Raw genomic sequence first — 20,097 nt, forward strand, 5'->3', positions numbered from 1 at the left:
ATATTAAGGATGTGCTTTGCTTGATCAGGGCCTTAAACAGCTGCCCACAAATAAAGCATCCAAGCACTTTGCAATAAAAGCTGGAGGTATGAAACCCTCAGTCAAAGGGGACAGACGCATACCTTGCCTGAGGGCGTAAAAGAAGCAAAACCTGCCTTTTCAAACGCCAGGAGAGGAAATAATTTGGTACACAGGGGAAGGTCCCAAAGTGTTAAAATCAGGTTGGAAGTTTCTTCCAAAATCTGCCCACTAGCTCAATCATGAGGTACAGTCATGTGCAAGAATCGGCTGGTGAAATTGCACGGCCTGTTGTGTGGGAGGTTAGACTAGATCATGATGTTTCCTTCTGGTCTTAAATTTTATGAAGAAAAGTCTATGGAGGAAGATGTAAGCAAGAATGAAGTAGTGTGAACAGTTGCATGTCTTCAAAGTAGTGTTGTGAGCTCTCTCTGAGAGGAGTTGTCTTGCCAAGGGATTTTGACAAAATAAGTCTTGGGGACTATTGCTAGATGTGGGCAAAGAAATAGAGCTGGGAGTGATCGCCTAAAATGCCTAGATTTGGCCCATTTCCTTTGAGCTAGAGATGGGACTAAACCAGTAACGCTGAATTTAAATCCCTTGGATGGCTGCTGCTTAAATCCCTCTCTTTTAACATCTGCGGTCTGGATCCTGCAAGGGGCTCTATGTCAGGGACCCTTTTACCTGCACCGAATCCCTGGGACCCCAGCAGAGTTGTGTGCTGCACAGGGCTCCTCCGTTCATGGAACGCATTGCAGGATCAGTGTCTTGTTCCTTGAGTCCTGGGTACCTCAATAGGTCTACGGGCACCAGAGCTGGTTCTCAGTGTGGTGTCCAGAGACTTAGCTCTGCAGCCCCTGTTAACATCAGCAGGACTTGGGTGGCTAAATACTCATATTCAGCTTTGGAAAAATAACCCTCATGTGTCAGCTCTGCCAAGCGTGACCTCTTCTCTTTCAGGTGCTGAACCTGTTCTTGGCCTTGCTACTGAGCTCCTTCAGTGCAGACAACTTAGCAGCAACAGATGACGATGGGGAGATGAACAACTTGCAGATTTCTGTTATTCGTATCAAGAAAGGCATTGCCTGGACCAAGGCAAAAGTGCGTGAGTTCATGCAGACTCATTTCAAGCAGAGAGAGGCAGATGAGGTCAAACCCTTGGATGAATTGTATGACAAGAAGGTGAACTGCATCGCTAACCATACAGGGGCTGATATCAACAGAGACATTGATTATCAGAAGAACGGGAATGGCACGACGAGTGGAATTGGGAGCAGTGTGGAGAAGTACATAATAGACGAAGATCACATGTCCTTCATCAATAACCCCAATCTCACTGTCCGGGTACCTATTGCTGTAGGTGAATCGGATTTTGAAAATCTCAACACAGAAGATTTCAGCAGTGATACAGATCCTGATGGCAGCAAAGAGGTAGGATGAAATGCTAAAAATTCATTCTAGTCATTTGACCCTCGTGTGAGTGCCTGGAAGCATCTTGGGAGGGAGAACTAGATAGTTCCAGCACAAAACTTCTGTTTGTATTATGATGTTGGTTTTGCCCTCAAGACAGAAGTTTCTTGTGCTAGTTGCTCTATGGAAAGCCACAAATACTTGTAAATATATATAATATAAATACTTAATACTGTCTGTCCTGTTAATGTGAGATGCAAGCTGGGTCAGGATCTTAGTGAGGTGAAGTGAGGAAACAACTTTCATGACAATACATCTGGTGAACGAATCGCTGAGTCATCTTGAAGTTTGATATTTGTTGGGAACTAATTATAGATTGGATTGGGTTTTATTTTGTGTTCAAGAAACTTGATGATACCAGCTCCTCTGAAGGTAGCACCATTGACATAAAGCCTGAAGTGGAAGAAGTCCCTGTGGAGGCACCAGAGGAGTATCTGGACCCAGACGCATGCTTCACAGAAGGTAAGCTGACTAGGAGTGTAGAAAGAAGCCTCTGAGCTGTTTTGGGGACCTGTCAGCTGTAAGCTTACCTTAAGGTTAGGTCTTAGTTTGGATCAGGGCTGGTTGTCAGCTTATTTTCAGACCCTTCTTGGACCCTAGTGAACTAGTTTAGAAGAATTTGCAAAGTGTAGGCCTTGGAGATGTAGTTGCCATCGCAAGGATGTACATGACCTATGCATAGGGCAAGTTGATCTTTTGTACAACTGACACCTTGAGTACTTAGAAGCAGAAGAATTTGGCTTCTGGTCGGGGGTTTTTTGTTGGTTTTTTTTTCCCTTCTGTCGCTGGCCTCAATGTCTTTCAGCAACTGATCCATTGCAGGTATTCCCATGGCAAAGATATTTTAAATGGTTCAAGGTTATTTTATCAGCAAGTTTTCCATTCCTCTTCTGTGAAATGCATGGATACCTCACCAAATATAATGAGCTTAATCTGTTCATAACTTGATGTTAATTCAGGTGCCCAGATACAGAAGTGGTGAAAGTAATCATAAAATCCTCAAGAATGCAAGAGTTTTAGCTGAAATTCAGTGTGTTTAATATTGTTGACATCAAAACTGCTTCTAGACAATGACAGTTTTATGTTCTTAGATTAAATCATCTGTTACCTAACAAAATTTGGGCTTATATTCCTTTGTGCACTATCCCCATTCCAGGTTGTATGCAGCGCTGTAAGTGTTGTCAGGTCAATATTGAGGAAGGGCTGGGGAAGTCTTGGTGGACCTTGAGGAAGACTTGTTTTCTGATTGTGGAACATAACTGGTTTGAGACTTTCATCATCTTTATGATCCTACTGAGCAGTGGTGCTCTGGTGAGTAAAATACAGAAATATGTGTAGCCCAGTGGTGTTAAGCTAGGGGACTTCTAATTTGGAAAGCTGTATATAGGAAATTTGGTGAAAAAGCAAGCAATAATGATTCTTACCCAGAAAACAACAGAGCTCTGTTGTGGTAGGTACTGGACAAAAGCCTTTTAAAATTATTTTTGTTTAGTTTGAATTAATAATGAAGACTAAAAGCCTGCAAATCTGGGTTCTGATCATAGCATGACTAGAAACATGGGGATTTGGGACAAAATCAGACTGTATCTATGTCTCATTTTCACATTACCGAACAAGAATATTTATATTTCCCTTTCTTCACTTTCCCATGTTTGCAGAGCTTCTTGACCTCGTGGTGTTAAATAGATACAAATAATCACTATGTATGTTTGTTTTCACACAGTACACTATTTTGTAGATAGGGTTGTGCAACAAACACGTTCAAGCTTGTTACGAATTTTAGGACAGAAGTCCACAACAATTCATATGCCACAGCAGTAGCCTGGTTTTCTTTACATGCACAGCTTTCATAGTAATTAACAGTCTGATTGCCAATGAACTCAGCCCTTTTGGATGTCCTGAGTGCTGAGCTGCAGAGAAAACTTGCTTCTGCGTGTTACTGTAGTGATACCAGTAGCTGAACATTTTAGATATAAAGGCTTGTACTCAGATCCCTAAAAGGCAGAGAAGTTCTTGTGTTACTTATTCAGGAGTTTCCTTTTTTTTTTTGTGGTTTTTATGTTTTTTGGTTTGGTGTTGCAGTGTTGCAACTACTACAGCAGATAAGGTGCACTGTATAAGAAATGTAATTCCACTGCTCATCTCAGTATGGTTTGAACAAGCTTCTGGATAACGACATTGAACTATGGAATAAATCCTATGTAATGACATGAGTACCTGGTTATTTCCCAGGCTTTTGAGGATATTTACATAGAACAGAGAAAAACCATCCGCACCATCCTGGAGTATGCAGACAAGGTCTTCACTTACATTTTCATCCTGGAGATGTTGCTGAAATGGTGTGCTTACGGATTTGTCAAGTTCTTCACTAATGCCTGGTGCTGGCTGGATTTCCTCATTGTGGCTGTATGTATCCTCTCCTCCTTATTTCTGGTTGGAAAAAAATGTTAATTAGAAGAATGCTGGGGTAATGTTTTCTCCTGAGAAGTGTCCTAACTGAATCATATATTTAATGAGGATTCAATCCCAGGTATCTGTAAGTTTCCCAAACAGGGATAAAACCCTTGAGCCCGTTAAGTGTTGCTAGTGTTTCCTGTGCAACTGTGGAATTTCTGCCCTGCAGGTCCTAATGAGGCTGCAGAGACAAAGGAGGGTTTTCCAGCCCTTGGCTCTTTTGCTCCACTGAAAATACTGTTTCTAAGAGGTCTGCCCACGTGTTGAGCTACCGGAAGGTGTTAACAGTGGGAGAATTTGTGCAGACATGGTATTCCTTGGTGACACTCTCTTTCTGTAATCGTTTGCTTGCGTTATTAATGATGGGGGGATAATGAAGCAGGCAAAGTCTTCCCATCCTACCACCTAGCGAGGTCTGTTGTTCTGAACGTTGGATGTGTGTATTTGTGAAAATCTGAGTACTTTGAAAGCTTATTATGTAAAATGAAGTTCAACATCATCCTTCTTCTGTTAAAAAGATCTAATGCCCAGGAGAGAAAAAGCAGGACCACATCAAACAGCAAAGACAGCTTGCTGATAAGTGATCGTAGCATGAACAAGGGAAACACTTGGTCTGGACAGATCAGCACATGATCACCCTGGAATTCCCCTGCAGAACATCTTGGTAGGGAGAATAAATTTGAGAATTAAAAGAAGAAAGACAATAGAGAGGTGTTAGCAATAAATTTGACTCTGAAGCATAGCAAGGGCATTTAAAATAAATGGAATTTATGCTGTCAAAAGTGGCAGAAAATTATGGAATTTGATAGGACTTGAAGTCCAAAGAATTGCAAAAAAAGGAACTGTAGAATCCCAAGTGCTTGGATTCTTCTAAAACGTTTCATCACATCCCGTTGTGAATCAGTGTCCATAGTGAATGCCCCAAAAGCAAGTATAAAAAAAAAATAAATTCCAGGCTTCTCATTTGGAACATTTTGAATATGATTCAGTTATGCCAAGTTGCTGTTCAGTGACATTATCACTCTGGAAATATTTCTGAGTAGGTGGAGGAACTATGCTTGGAATTCAGGGGCAGAAGTGACTCAAGATGTCTACATTTCCTGTAGAAAACTGAATTTTTTTGTTTTTTATTTTTTTAAAAGTCCTCTCTGATCCCCTTAACACCTTTCCTTTTAACACACATATTGAAGCAGTAACTCTTGTTTTCTGAAAATAACCCTGTATCTCTTTCACTGCCTTAAGATGAAGTATAAGTGCTAGTATGGAAACTAATGTAAGCTACCATCTATTCTTCTGTACTGCATTGAGGAGAGGGTTTCAGCAAATGAAATTCTTTGGGGTATTGAATTAAAAAGGTGACCAGCAGCTGAGCACAAAAATAGCATTCACAGTCCTTATGCTTCATGTTGTGAGTTGAATTCCAGCTGTTGGGAACAAAGTGCAGTTTAATTGACATATGTGTTACAAGTTTCATTTTCTTCCCAAGTATCTGGCTGCTGGTGGAGTAAAGATAAGGAACCTCCCAGTCAGGTAACACATTTACAGGGAGTGAACAAGTGCATATGTACAAGGATCCTGAATTCCCAGTGCTTTAGGAGAAATTTCTCTTTTCACTTGGTGTCATAGACAGGAGAGTTGCACAGTTGTGTCTACAAAAAATCTGAAATGTGAATTTAAGATGCCAAAATATTACTCGACAAAATCTCAGCTATGCATCGTGTCCTCTATCTGTTAAATCACATTTTTTTAAACAACTTTTCTAATGTGATGTAGATGGGGTTTGAGTGAAATCAGGATGGCAGCCGTAACTAATAGAGAATAAGCCTTTGCATCATAACAACACTCTTGAATGTTATTTTTCAGGTTTGATAGCATTGTCAAATAACCCTTCTCCTCTGATTCCCAAAGCTTGCTGGGTGTATTTGTGAAGACAAAGTCTTTTTCTGGGTAATAATGAAGGCTTCTGCTTTTCAGTCAATCTGGAATTCCTTTTGTCTGACATCGGTGCCTGCTGTGTCTTCTGTCGGAGTGTCCCAAGAGAATAATACTGAAAAGACCCCATGAAAGTTAAAACAGCCTTTAGACGTTTTACAGCTGTTGTGTTAGTTTCCTACTCGGGACCGGGGCATTATCCCAAGGGGAAGAAGCTGTAAAAGTGAGGATTCAGTGAAGCCTGTACCCTGTATTATATTTACGGGGTAAAATGCTGTATTTCTCTGTATATGGATCTTACAGCCCATACCTCCAAATTCCATCCATATTTTGAAATTTGGGACCAGGACTTTAATGTACCAGCGTGGCTGTGGGCTTGGTCCCTTCCCGAGTAGGCTGATTTTCCTTCACAAAGTCTTTGTTGTAAACCTTTGGGACACCCTTGGCATGTTTTTAATGAGTGTAATTTTAAAATCAGAAAACCACATGGAAAAAACAGAGAGCTGTGTTGCCATATGTTGTGGCCACTTATTTTGAGGCAGATATGAAGACAGAAAAAGTGTGAAGCACATGCACAAACAGTAAAATGAGATGAAGTCTCTATGTTTTCCCACATGTTCATGCATTTGAAAACTGGTTCTGAAATTTCCCTGGAATATGTGTGGAATAAGAATCGTCCTTATAATTAATTTCACGTTATTATCTTAATATCCCTTTATTTAAAAAGAATGATAAATAGGAAGTGTCCTATTCTGAGAATTAAGCTAAAAACCCCCACCTGTTATAGGAGGAGGTCTCATGGTTTTCCATTATTTGTTACTGTATACTGATGTCTTTTTTTTTTCCCTTGAAAAAGGTTGATATATCTGTTCTTTTCTGTGTCTGTAATGTGATACTAGCCAAAAATGGAAGATAGTGGGATGCTGATGAAATGGTGTCTGTAGATACTCTTTACATATGGCCAAGTCATGTCTGATCTAATCTAAAGAGTTTTCCATTGACTCGCGTGGGGAATGGACTGCTGCCCTAAACACACATGCCAGGTCAAAAAGTAGATGGCCCCATGCTTTCAGGCTTTTGGTAATACAGGGCTTAATCCTGTGGGACCCTGAGCTGCCCTCAGTACCCTTTGGTTAAGGATATTTGGTAATTCACAAGTGTAGAGCCTAAAGCTGATTCCAGGCTGCTAAAGGAAATAGGCAGTCTTTGTGGTTATGGTGTTGAAAAATAGATATAAGAAAGCTGTCCCCAGCTGTGTCATAGTTTCAGTGTATGAACCTGAGCCACCACACAATTGCTCTACACCTCAGTTTGCCCATCTGTAAAATGGGCTTACCCGTCCTCATCCTCCCTCAGAGATGCTCACAAATGTCACTGCAACTTCAAGCAGGCAAAAAAAGCACGCAACAGTTGCTCTGTATTACAAGCAGAAAAAACACAGCCATCCTTGGGTTTTCAGGCAGTAAATGTTGGAATTGGCTGCCTCAGCACCATGCGTGACGGGGTCAGTGTTTACATTTTTCAGAACTATTTTGGCAGAAGCAAGCTCAGGCACACGTCCTGTCCCTGAAGGCCATTGCCACGGATGAAGCACCACCACTCAGCGTGAGCACGGTGGCTTGCTATACAAGTTGAGTGCAGTTTGTGCAGTGTGTGTATTTATCTGTATTCTTTCTCATAGGTACCTTTAAAATTTGTCTGGCTTAAATTTAATGGGAGCCGCTGGGATCCTGCAGACAGTAAAGGGCGAGGGTAAGGTTTTTGTCATCGTTTGGGCTCTTCCTTCCGACAGACCCCTTCTCCGTCTGTGTGTCTCTGCCTTTCTCTCACTTATCTTTCCCCTATGTTCTTTTCTTATGCCTTTCTCAACCGCATTATTTCCTTCCAGGTCGTTTCAGTCAAGTGAAGTAGGCAGCTGGTGTCATGTCTTCGGTATTTATTATGGGGGCCGCCCAGGCTGGCAGTCTGGGCTGGGCAATCAGTGCTAGGGGATTCATTCTAACAGTCTGGAACCTTTTTTTTCTTTTTCTTTTTCTTTTTTTCTTTCTTTTTTTCTTTCTTTTTTTCTTTCTTTTTTTTTTTCTCTATTTTCTGTGTAGGTCTCTTTAGTCAGCCTTATAGCTAATGCCCTGGGCTACTCGGAACTAGGTGCCATAAAGTCCCTTAGGACACTAAGAGCTTTGAGGCCTTTAAGAGCGTTGTCCCGATTTGAGGGGATGAGGGTAAGATGCCATTAGCAGCTGATCCTTCTGCATGCCTGTGGAGCGGTTTTTTTTAAGCATGCTAGAACTGATCAAACTGGTGGAAAGAAAATTCCAAATAGAATCATGATGCAGCTGCTGACTCGATCACCTCTACCGTGGATGTCCCCTCACCCTGCCCACCGCTGCACCCTTCCCTCTTAAGAAAGGGAGATGCATTAAGCTGCCTCATTACATTAATTACTGGCCCAAACCACATGCCATTTGTAGACAATGTTAACACTTGGCTGTTCTCATTTAGCCTGGCTTTTACCTCTAGCATCTGAGGGGGCTTCTCAGCTGTAACTTTTTTTATCTAGGGAGAATCACCAGGTGCAAAGAAGCAGAATTTGAACCACCTCAGTGTCTCCAGCCCCTCTAGGTGTTGGCCGCTGGTGGAATTGGATTGAAAGACTTTATCTGAGGGGTTTTTAAAAATGCAATCTGCCTACAAGGGGGTAAAAGGCTGCTTCCTTTCTCGGATCACTCAGGCCTTCAGGAAGGGACTGGCGGGGAGCTCAGCTGTTTGCAAAAAAGGCTTTGGTTTAATTCCTCTTGTTGCACCTTGTTGTTCTCGGTCCAGTCTGGTGGTGACTGGAAGCCTTGTCTGATAGTGAAGCTTTTCCTTTCCACTCCCTCCCTTTTACCATGCTTTACGGTCCCCTGTCCTGTCACTGTGGAACTAGCAACAAAGCACAAGCAAAGCATTGAACTTAACAAGCTTTCCTCAAATTGTTAGACAGCACCACTCTCTTGGGGATTTGAAATTAGTGCAGTGTCTCGCTACTTTGCCACTAATATTCTGTATTTTGGTGCTTTTTTTCCATTTGGGATTGAAATAGTCTTATAAGAACATGCAAAAAAATTGTATGTTTCTGTTAAGTAAAGCGTATGTTGTATTAATGGGTTTCCCAGTTGCTCGTAGAACAATGTAGGTCTTTCATGCTAACTCCTAGTTAGCTCACAATTAGAGATACTACAAGAGATAAAATTATGTATTTTGAAAAAAAAAAAAGGGAAGAGAATAGCAGTCGCAGTTTTACTTCAGGGTCTGACTGGAGCAATTCCACCTGGATCCTTCTGATCTCCTTTGAATTCGCTGTAGTATAACTGAGCACAAAATACAGCGCGAGAAAGGTAATGAGAGCTCATCAGGAATCCTCAAATTCCATAGGAGGCGATAGGAATAAATGATATAATAACAAATCCAAAGAGGGTTGTTTCTTCCCTAATATGTTATCCTGCTATTATTTCTTTGTGTCAGTTAGCTTAATTCTAAACTTTATTCTATAATACAGGCACAAAGGATGAAAACTTTTCCATTGACACAAAGCCAGAGCTTTTGCTGGTCTGGGTTCAGGTCCCACCTGAGAGTATGATCACAAAGGAAAAGACCTAGCACTAAACCTGTAGATATTAAAAACTATTTTTAAGCCATTCTGGAGAGAAGCTGTGATTTCTAATGCACAATCAGGAAATTCGCATGCTTAAAAGTGGGAGATTTTCACCACAGCAAAATTGATAGAGAGTTACGACTGCAGCCCTGTTAGTTACCTAAATCCAATTATTTTTCCTTTGTTTTGACTTGAAGACAAGTGTTGCTGCCCCATACAACCAGAACAATTCTTCTGAGCCAGAGAATAGAGATTTGAAATGCCTTTGCAAAGGAAACATAAAATGTAGTTCTTTGCTTTTCTCTACTCCATAGTAATCTGCATTTTCAAGAGCTTGCTCTGCTCTTAAATTATTCAGGAAGTTTGACAGTAATGTTATGAAACGTGCATGCATTTTTGTCAGTCTGCACACAAAAGCCATGTTCCTTCTCTCAGATCTTTTTGAATGCTGTATAAATTTACTGTACTGTAAGTGACCATATTTCAGGAGGATATGACACTTTTTTTGCTTCCCATGATGAACTGGAATAAACCAGCATATTGATATCTGAAGGATCTTAAACCAAAAAGGCGTACTGCTGCTGTATTGGTGTTCAGCAGCAGAGCATCCTGTTTGGATGAAGGGAGAATGAAAGCAAAGGCATTCTGTATAGAGCCTGTCTGGAGGGCTCGACTCCGACCTGTGTCTTTATACCTCACTGGGTATATAGTGATGAATTCACGATGTCATTTACCAGTTGTTGTAATGCTCCTTACTGTCTAGATCACTGTTGTGTTCACTTTTCCTGGAGGACCGGTGCTTGCTGCAGAGCTTATCATGTGTGTGGTGGTTGTATCCAGCAAACAGATGTTGCAGGAGGAGAGGGGACACTTGATGGTGGCCAGGACCAGTTGTGGCTCAGGTGCTACTACTTGAGGACTCCCAAATTGCTGTGTAATTGAGTAGTCTTTCAAAACTAAGGCAAAGGGGTAAAAACAGTTTAGATTCTGTTCATCTATTAAAGGAATCTAAATTAGGAGATCATAATAAAAGATTTAATATCCTGCTGACCTAACTCTATTAAAAGCCTGATAGCTTACATTTTGTCATGTGTTGGCCAGCAATGCTTGGGGACATGGTGCTCCCAAACTGTGAAAGGCTAAAATTAGGAGATGGTGGAAGATATGAGCTCTGACAAAACCCGTTATCGCTTCCCGCTGTGTTTGCTGCAGTTTGGAGGAAGGAACATGGCTTTTCTGTCTTCTTGAGCCTGCATAGCTGCATGCTCAGCTGTCTGCCTGAGACAACATGATTGGCCTTGCTTAGTCACAAATACGATCTTGATGTTTATAGCAACTCACTGCTTAGTCTTAACAGAGCAATGCTGGGCTTGGTCCTGTCCCCACCAAAGTCAGTGCCACGCAGTTTGCTGGTGACCTCGGTGGGAGCAGGAGGCAGGCTTTGAAGTGATAACAGCCTTGTTTGAAAGTGGGGAATGGCCGTAAGGGCCACTGGCTGATAAGAGCCATCAAATCCATGAGCAAAAGTGTCCTCAAACTTGGCTCTGAGAAAATTTTAGCTAGGAGCCTGTTTGTTACTAAGAAGAGAGTCTGAGCCTCACTCAGTAATGCCCCCATCTCCCTTTTGGCAACTAAAATTATTGAAAATAATTGTTGTTCAACTGAAGAAGTAACAATCCAAAATCAAACCCAGTAAATCTAACAACGTGGCCTGTTTTATTTTAAAAACAGAGCTTCAGTAGGTGGCTTTTAAGCAGAATTTTTTTACCGCTTGGAATAAGTTCACTGCCAACTTCTGCATGGAGTAAATGCCACAGATCTGTCAGTGGCCTTACCTCCTATTCCCCCCCCAAAAACAGCTGTATTGATGCTTGCTGTTTCCTGCCTTGTGTTTTATACTGAAACTTTTTCCCACCCCTTCCAACACAGGTGGTTGTCAACGCCTTGGTTGGCGCTATCCCTTCCATTATGAATGTGTTGTTGGTCTGCCTTATCTTCTGGCTGATTTTCAGCATTATGGGGGTTAACCTGTTTGCCGGGAAATATCATTACTGCTTTAATGAAACAGCTGAGGAGCGCTTTGAAATAAATATTGTTAACAACAAGACAGACTGCGAAGCACTGATGCCACCCAACTCCACTGAGATTAGATGGAAGAATGTGAAAATTAACTTTGACAACGTCGGGGCAGGATATCTGGCTCTTCTGCAAGTTGTAAGTTTTGCTTTCACCATCTCCCTAGTAGTGGTAAAGATGAGCTGCTTCTAATGCCTTTTGACTGCTTCCCTCTCTCCATGAAATAGAGCATCCCATTAATCCCAGTTGGGCTTGGATCTGGAATAAAATTGGCATTTTATCTTTCATCCCTTTGCATAGTGGGGGTCTCCCAGCACAGCAGGTGACCCCAACTCTGCTCTTCAAAGAGTCTAAAAAACCTTCCATGAGACAACAGTAAACCTGTTTAGATTCATTTATCATAGAATCATAGAATAGTTTGGGTTGGAAGGGACCTTCCAAGGCCATCCAGTCCAACCCCCCTGCCAGGAGCAGGGACATCCCCAACTCGATCAGGCTGCCGAGGCCCCCATCCAACCTGACCATGAATGTTTCCAGGGATGGGGCATCCACCACCTCTCTGGGCAGCCTATGCCAGTGTTTCATCACCCTCATTGTAAAAAATTTCTTCCTTATATCTAGTCTAAATCCTCCCACTTTTAGTTTAAAACTGTTACCCCTTGTCCTATCGCAACAGGCCCTGCTAAAAAGTTTGTCCCCATCTTTCTTATAAGCCCCCTTTAAGTATAGAAAGGCTGCTATAAGGTCTCTCTGGAGCCTTCTCTTCTCCAGGCTGAACAACCCCAACTCTCTCAGCCTTTCTTCATAGGAGAGGTGTTCCAGCCCTCGGATCATTTTTGTGGCCCTCCTCAGGACCCACTCCAACAGGTCCATGTCTTTCTTGTGCTGGGGACCCCGGAGGTGGATGCAGTGCTCTGGGGGGTCTCACCAGCGCGGAGCAGAAGGGCAGAATCCCCTCCCTTGACCTGCTGGCCACGCTGCTGGTGATGCAGCCCAGGAGACAGTTAGCTTTCTGGGCTGTGAGCGCCCATTGCCAGCTCATGTCCAGTTTTTCATCCCTCAGTACCCCCAAGTCCTTCTCGGCAGGGCTGCTCTCAATCCCTTCAGCCCCCAGCCTGGATTGATTCTGGGGATTGCCCCAACCCAGGTACAGGACCTTGCACTTGGCCGTGTTGAACTTTGAGAGGTTCACATGGGCTCGCTTCTCAAGCTTGATTTGTGTCATTTAGATTGAATGAAAAGAGAAATATTTAAGTAATGTTAAAGTTCAGCATACGGGGCAATCAAGAGTGCCAGGGAATCCTTGACATAGCTGGCACAAATCAGACTTGTTCTTTGACTTTGGGTGAATCCTAAGAGAACATGTGTTTTTCTTTGCTAGGCTACTTTCAAGGGCTGGATGGACATCATGTATGCAGCAGTAGATTCCAGAAAGGTAAAGTGCATGACCACAACCTCACCTCCCAGTATTTCACTCTGCTGTTTTGCTTTGGTAAAATTAAGAGTAAAAATTGTAGAACTATGCTTACATTATGTATTTAATGCTGTGATTGTTTCATTTGCTCTGTTAGTGTGATAAGCTAAAAGATGCTCAAGAAAATCCAGAAGAGGGCAGGGTTATTCTGGATGCTTTAGGGGCAGGGAAGCTCCTGCTGGAGTAGGAATACAATGAAGTTGTATATTTCATCATCAGAATAAATTATGGGGAGGAATTAGCCACGTGGTCCTCCATGAACCTTGCATTTACATGGGAGCCCGAGTGTTGGTTTGAATACAGTTTTGAAATTATGTCTGGGTTGGAGCTCGCTCTTCAGACACTTTTCTTGTTCTTGCATGCTGAAATCATGCAAATACCATTACTTCCTTTTTGCTTTCTAATTTTTTTTCCTTCTCTTGGTTTTATATGAAAAGATTTTTGAATGGATTTCCTTGTCCTACACTGAATGCAGGGTTGGAAACAAGTAGTATGGCTATGTCAGGACAGTGTAAAAAACGTTCTTCTCTTTCTGGTCTTACATGTCCCTCTTCAAAAGAAAGAACGATGTCTTCACTTTGACAGTGCTTGTCATTAAAATGATCATTTCCTTTGTAATTTGCAAATTACTATATATTTTATGGGCACTGACCTCATTTACAGTGAAAGTCAGTTTAAACTGTAGCATATTATATTTCTGAAAATTAGATCACCATTCTCCTTGTATATACATACAATATACATGCATATACTTTTTGCTTTACTTAAAACAGTGTGAGGGCACAGTTTTCCATATATAACTACAGCTTTATAAAGCAGGACTGCCTTACATGGGAATACTTGGAAACATGACCAATCTCATTTTGACTATATTTGTATGATGTCTTTGAAATGTCATTTATTTCTCTTCTCATCTCCCATTCAGCAAGAAGAGCAACCCAAGTATGAGGACAACATTTACATGTACATATATTTTGTTATCTTCATTATCTTTGGCTCCTTTTTCACCCTGAACTTGTTCATTGGTGTCATCATTGACAACTTCAATCAACAAAAGAAAAAGATAAGTGATCTGTGTTTGCTGATTAGTAGGGGAGCTGAGACCTGTTAGAGCAACATTGAGCCTTCAGGCCGGTGGGTTTTTCTGCAAAATAAGGCCCAAGGACCTTCAGTCTGGGGCACAAGCCTCCCCTCTTAGAGCTGTGGGCTGCAGAACCGCTATGACTCTTACTGCATCACTCCCTACCCAGCCCCACTGAGACTGGCTGAACAGGCTCAGGGAGTACAAGAGGCAGCCCAGAGCTTTATGTAAAACTCTAGCCAGATTAGACATTTTCCCTAGACTAATTTTCATGCATTTCTGGGTTTTTTTGCCTTGACTAAAATATACAGACTGGAAGTAAGATGTCTTCCTTGCCTCTCCCTCCACCTCTCTGTCATATACTGCTTTTCTTCTTTGCAAGCCAAGCTGAGGATGTGTAGGCTAAATGGCCTGACATCTCTGCTACCTGTTTATCACAAATGGGATAGAGGGAACTGGGAAGGATGTCGTGCAATAAAACAGGTTATTCATAGGAAAAATAGTCAGTTTTCTTTAAAGGAAAATCGGTACACCTTGGGTATTAGTATAAGTTATTTCTGTCTAAAATAGCTGCCACCAACTTCCCATATGGCAGGTATCCTCAGGACTTAGCTAGCATGTTATTCCTTTCCCTTCTGGTGTATGAGCTGATTGTAACCAGTTTTCCTTTTGCCCCTTTACTTTGGAGGTCAAGATATTTTCATGACAGAAGAACAAAAGAAGTACTATAATGCCATGAAAAAACTGGGCTCAAAGAAACCTCAAAAACCTATTCCCCGACCTCTGGTGAGTATGTTACAAAGGGAACTGAAGGTAAAAACCTGCAGAGTAGACTTTCAAAGGAGCTTTGGCTCCAAAAGCATCCTTTGTTCTAATTCATGCTGAACTCCACATCACCATGGTCTTGTTGTTATAATTCAGGTATCATCTGAGAAAGGTTAAAATGCTACAGCTGTGGTTGATGTTAATCAGATGGCTCACTTGAATCAACAAAACAATCTGAAAACCCTGTCTGGCTGGGAGGCTATAGATGGAGAGTAGAAGGCCTCCTGATGTTAGTGAGCAGGATCTTGGACAATTAGCCAGCCTTATGAGTTGCATTGATCGAGACCTAAGTGCATTTCCCTGCTTTCTTGAAAGGCTTTGCATGTGCTATTGGCTGAGTCCCTTAGATACTGCTGTGGATAAGGCATCCTGCTGCGTCTGCCTGCAGCTGGAACTAGACTGCTGCCAGGATGCAAAAGAGTTAGTTGAAAATCTAGTTCAAGTACCCTGCGGTCAGAGTCACCACTGCAAGGTAGATGTGGCTGCTTTCTCCAGTTGTAATGGAAGTGCATCGCTCTACCTTTGGCCTCAAGAAAGAGGAAGATATGCTGGAAATAGGGTTATGGTAGCATGTTTGGGGTATAAATAATAGCATTTTCTTACCTTTCCCATAAACAGATCAAATTGGGGCTACCAGTTTGCATTGAAAGCTTCATAAGATACTGAAAAAATTATGTCCTCATCCCTGTTTCCACCAACAGTGCAATAATTTGTTGACTAATGGTAGATTTTTGTTCAGACTTGTTTGGTTCATTGTCTCTCTCCTGTTGCACAGAACCGCATTCAAGGAGCTGTCTTTGACTTTGTTACTCAGCAAGCATTTGATATAGTCATCATGATGCTCATTTGCCTCAACATGGTGACCATGATGGTGGAGACGGACACACAAAGCAAGCAGATGGAGGACATCCTTTACTGGATCAACCTGGTGTTTGTCATCTTCTTCACCTGTGAGTGTGTGCTGAAGATGTTCGCCTTGCGGCACTATTATTTCACCATCGGGTGGAACATTTTTGACTTCGTGGTTGTGATTCTGTCCATCGTGGGTAAGTGCGACACCAATTAGATAGAGGTCTGTGAGTGCTAGGCTGTCTTGGTGGTTGCAGAGTAGAGTGCCTTCTTATCTTTGAAGGGGATATATGGCTACCAGGACTTCTAGGTTCTCTTTTTAGCCTTGTGAAGAGACTGTGGCAGAATTTGGCAGCTTGAAGGCCTGACTAATGCACCCTCCTCCCTCTGTTCTGGCATTCATTTCCAGTTGTATGGAGTAAAACACTTGACAATTACTCTCCCTGTCTTTAAAAACAGAGATTTTACTCACCTCATCAGAATGTTATAATGCTTACTAACCACTGAAAATAGCATTGCAGTGCTTCCTACATCAGCATGTGATTTGAACTCTTGTTTGCAGTTTGGTTGAATGTTGAATCAATCAGTTTCCTCCAACAGGTTTTTGGTCTTTTAGCATCTAATCTGTAAAATACGCATAACCTCACAAATACGACAGGGTCACTCAAAAAGCTTGGCTGCACGCAGCTCTGCCCAGGCATACTGGCAAAGCACCAACATTTAGAGACTGTCCGGCAGTCTAAAACTCAGATCCAGGTTTGTCTGCTGCTTGAAATAAGATTTATCTTACACATTTTTTAGCACCTTCAAAATAGAGTCCATAGGCTGACTCCCATGGCAGAGTTAGGCACCGAGAGCTAGACATCTCTAAGAAGCAACTCATCTATCCTTATCCAGGTGGAATGAATCACTTGCTCTGCAGCTGTACCCCTCTCTCTCTCCATTGAGGAGAAGTACTTAGGGAGCCAGAGCATCTAGCTAAGACTTAGCTGCCTGAAGGTGAGGCCTGTTAATTGCAGACCCCCTCTTTGAAAATCTGACCGAGGTGTTCTGCGTGCCCAGTCCTTTGACTAGGTTCAGAAGCAGCAGCAGCCTGCACATCTCCATTGTCACACTTGTTCCTTCTCTTCTTCTTTAGGAATGTTCCTGGCTGAAATCATTGAGAAGTATTTTGTGTCACCCACTCTCTTCCGAGTCATCCGACTGGCTCGCATTGGACGTATCCTGCGTTTGATCAAAGGAGCCAAAGGAATCCGCACCTTGCTTTTTGCCTTAATGATGTCCTTGCCTGCCTTGTTCAACATTGGCCTCTTGCTGTTCTTGGTCATGTTCATCTTCTCCATCTTTGGCATGTCAAACTTTGCCTACGTCAAGCATGAGGCTGGCATAGATGATATGTTCAATTTTGAGACCTTTGGCAACAGCATGATCTGCTTGTTCCAGATCACTACATCAGCTGGTTGGGATGGCCTGCTGCTGCCAATCCTAAACCGGCCTCCAGACTGCGACCTAGAGAAGGAGCACCCTGGGAGTGGTTTTAAGGGGGATTGTGGGAACCCTTCGGTGGGGATATTTTTCTTTGTGAGTTACATCATCATCTCCTTCCTAATTGTGGTCAACATGTACATTGCCATCATCCTGGAGAACTTCAGCGTGGCAACAGAGGAGAGTGCAGATCCACTAAGTGAGGACGACTTTGAGACCTTCTACGAGATCTGGGAGAAATTCGACCCCGATGCCACGCAGTTCATAGAGTACAGCAAGCTCGCAGACTTTGCTGATGCTTTGGAACATCCTCTCCGTGTCCCAAAACCCAACACCATTGAACTCATTGCCATGGATCTGCCTATGGTAAGTGGAGACAGGATCCACTGTTTAGACATCCTGTTTGCCTTCACCAAACGTGTCCTGGGGGACAGCGGAGAGCTGGATATACTGAGACAACAGATGGAGGAAAGATTTGTGGCATCCAACCCTTCCAAAGTGTCTTATGAGCCTATCACAACTACGCTGAGGCGTAAGCAGGAGGAAGTTTCAGCAGTGGTTATCCAGAGGGCTTACAGGGCTCGTTTAGCAAGACGGGGCTTTATTAGCCGAAGGCCTGTCTCCACAAAACTGGAAAACGGAGGAACAAACAGGGAGAAAAAAGAAGGTACCCCATCTACTGCATCTCTCCCATCATATGACAGTGTTACCAAACCTGAGAAGGAGAAACAGCAACGGGCGGAGGAAGGAAGACGAGAAAGAGCAAAAAGACAAAAAGAGGTCAGGGAATCCAAGTGTTGAGACAAAATAATAGAATTGTACAAATTAAAATATTTGCAAGTGAAAAGATTGTTTACAAACTTCATGAAATATATCAATACAGAACAGCTGTGGAGACACTTACCTGAAGATCTTATACCAAACATAGTCTGCTTACTGTGTGACAGCGTTGCATCTAAAGCAGTGACCTACCACCTGTTTAAAGGACCCTTGTAAACAAACATTTAAACACAAAAAAGAAAAAAAAAAAAAAAGGATTTTCTATTGTTTGGGCAGGTGGATACTGCATGTTCCACATCAGTCAATGCAACTTAGGACAAACAAGCAAAATAAAACACACACACACAGAAACAAAACCTGCTGCTGGGATTCATGTATTTTCCAAAGCAGCCAAAAATGGATTTTATTTTCCCATTTTGTTGATTATTATTGAAAGAAAACCCAGAAGTCACAATGTTAAAAGGGTTTGTTCATGCAAAACTAGATTTGCATTTAGTTAAGCAGCAAAAAAAAAAAAAAAAAAAAAAAAAAAGAGAAAAATAAAAAAAAACAAAAAAAAGGAGAAAAGAAACAAACCACCCATTTAGCCCATGCCATTTAATTGTCATAGTTTATTTGATATTTATTATCTGCATTCTACTTTCTACATGGGCTTTACTTGGTTTGGGAGATGGGGTAATCGGGTACCTTCAGCCTGGAGACAGCTCAGGCTGATTCCCCCCCAAAAAAGTGCTCGTTCAAATGCATAGAAACGATTTGCATGATGGCATGCCGTGACCAGGAACCATGCATGAGGAACCATTAAACCACAAGACACTCAATAATCTGTCCACAGCAGTGTGTTAAGCCATAAATTCAAGGCACTCCACTGACTACCGTACACTGTATTTGGAGGTAAACTTTAACAATAATCATGCCCTTCACCAGTACTTCCCAGTTCTTAGCGATCTTTTGTAGACCCGCCAGTAGGAGAAAAAAAAAAAACAACAACAAAAAGAAACAAGCAGATGAAATAATTGTGTGTGTATGTTTAACAACTTGTCTTTTTTTTTTTTTTTTCCATACAGCCATCCTTTTTTGCACACTGAAATATAACAAAACTAAATGCTGCTCTGGACCTCATCCAAGGGGAGATGATAAAAACTGAGAATGGCTTGTTATACTATGTCACTGTAAAACCAAAATCTAGGGCTTAAATACCAGTCACTAAGTTCATTTGTATCCTGCAATATTTATCATTAATATTAATTATTATTCAGTCTCCATCCTGCAGCATAGACACTTTTTTTTTTTTTGTAGAGGTGAGTGCTGAAAAAAGTAGCATGTTATCTCTACCGGTAGAAATTTGGGGAGCTTACCCAAAGCGATCCCACTAGCGGGGCTGGGGGACAGGGACATGCCTCACAGCGTTCAGTTGTCCATCAGGATTCCTCCTCCAGGTGGGATGCAGAGCCATGGGTGGCTTTCCGAAACCCTGAACCCTTCCTCCCTTGGTACAAGTTTTTTTGCAGCTCTGCACTTTGTTGCTGCATGGGTTTCTCGCTTCTGTAGCCACGAGGGTTTTTAACAAGACGCAGCACAGGAAGGGCCACGTCCCAGGGTGCAGGGTGGAGAGCCGGCTGTCGGGTGCCTTCACGTTCTTCCCATTTCTTACGCTTTCATAGAGCGATGACTAAAATGGCCCCGCAGGTTGGGTAGGAATCGGAGCTACCTCTTGCCTAGTCTTCTCGCTGCAGCAGTAAATAATGCCACAGAAACATCACGAGCCAAGTCCAAACATTTCTTTTTCTCAATGACCAAGACTCAGACATCCCCAGATCCTGTTTTCATGGTGTCCTCATGACTAAGCCAGCTCTCAGCCATTGCACTGGTTGAGATGTTTTTCTTCAGGGCCAGCGTGGGTATTCTTACAGGGTAGGGCCGCAGCACGGGTGCTTTTCCGCCAGTGGTGGAAGGAGAAGCGAGGGGCCAGTGCTGCGGCTTGCCCCGACCAGGAGGTGCTGAGGTTGAGCGCGGGCG

General features: G+C 42.4%; 1 protein-coding gene across 1 annotated transcript in view; it reads left to right on the forward strand.

Moving 5' to 3' along the window:
• The window catches only part of SCN8A (sodium channel, voltage gated, type VIII, alpha subunit), a 59,307-nt gene extending 41,105 nt beyond the window's left edge, over window positions 1-18,202 (forward strand). The window contains exons 17-27 of the mRNA XM_010566533.1: window positions 979-1,449; window positions 1,833-1,950; window positions 2,645-2,799; window positions 3,721-3,894; window positions 7,974-8,096; window positions 11,438-11,722; window positions 12,966-13,019; window positions 13,984-14,121; window positions 14,821-14,925; window positions 15,740-16,010; window positions 16,952-18,202. Of these exons, the coding sequence (XP_010564835.1) occupies window positions 979-1,449; window positions 1,833-1,950; window positions 2,645-2,799; window positions 3,721-3,894; window positions 7,974-8,096; window positions 11,438-11,722; window positions 12,966-13,019; window positions 13,984-14,121; window positions 14,821-14,925; window positions 15,740-16,010; window positions 16,952-18,099 (3,042 nt within the window). The 3' untranslated portion in view covers window positions 18,100-18,202. The remainder of the gene's footprint in view (window positions 1-978; window positions 1,450-1,832; window positions 1,951-2,644; window positions 2,800-3,720; window positions 3,895-7,973; window positions 8,097-11,437; window positions 11,723-12,965; window positions 13,020-13,983; window positions 14,122-14,820; window positions 14,926-15,739; window positions 16,011-16,951) is intronic.
• The last annotated feature ends 1,895 nt before the right edge of the window (window positions 18,203-20,097 follow it).

This window comes from Haliaeetus leucocephalus, unplaced genomic scaffold, assembly GCF_000737465.1.
Source record: "Haliaeetus leucocephalus isolate CR32 unplaced genomic scaffold, Haliaeetus_leucocephalus-4.0 Scaffold214, whole genome shotgun sequence".
Lineage (NCBI taxonomy): Eukaryota > Metazoa > Chordata > Aves > Accipitriformes > Accipitridae > Haliaeetus > Haliaeetus leucocephalus.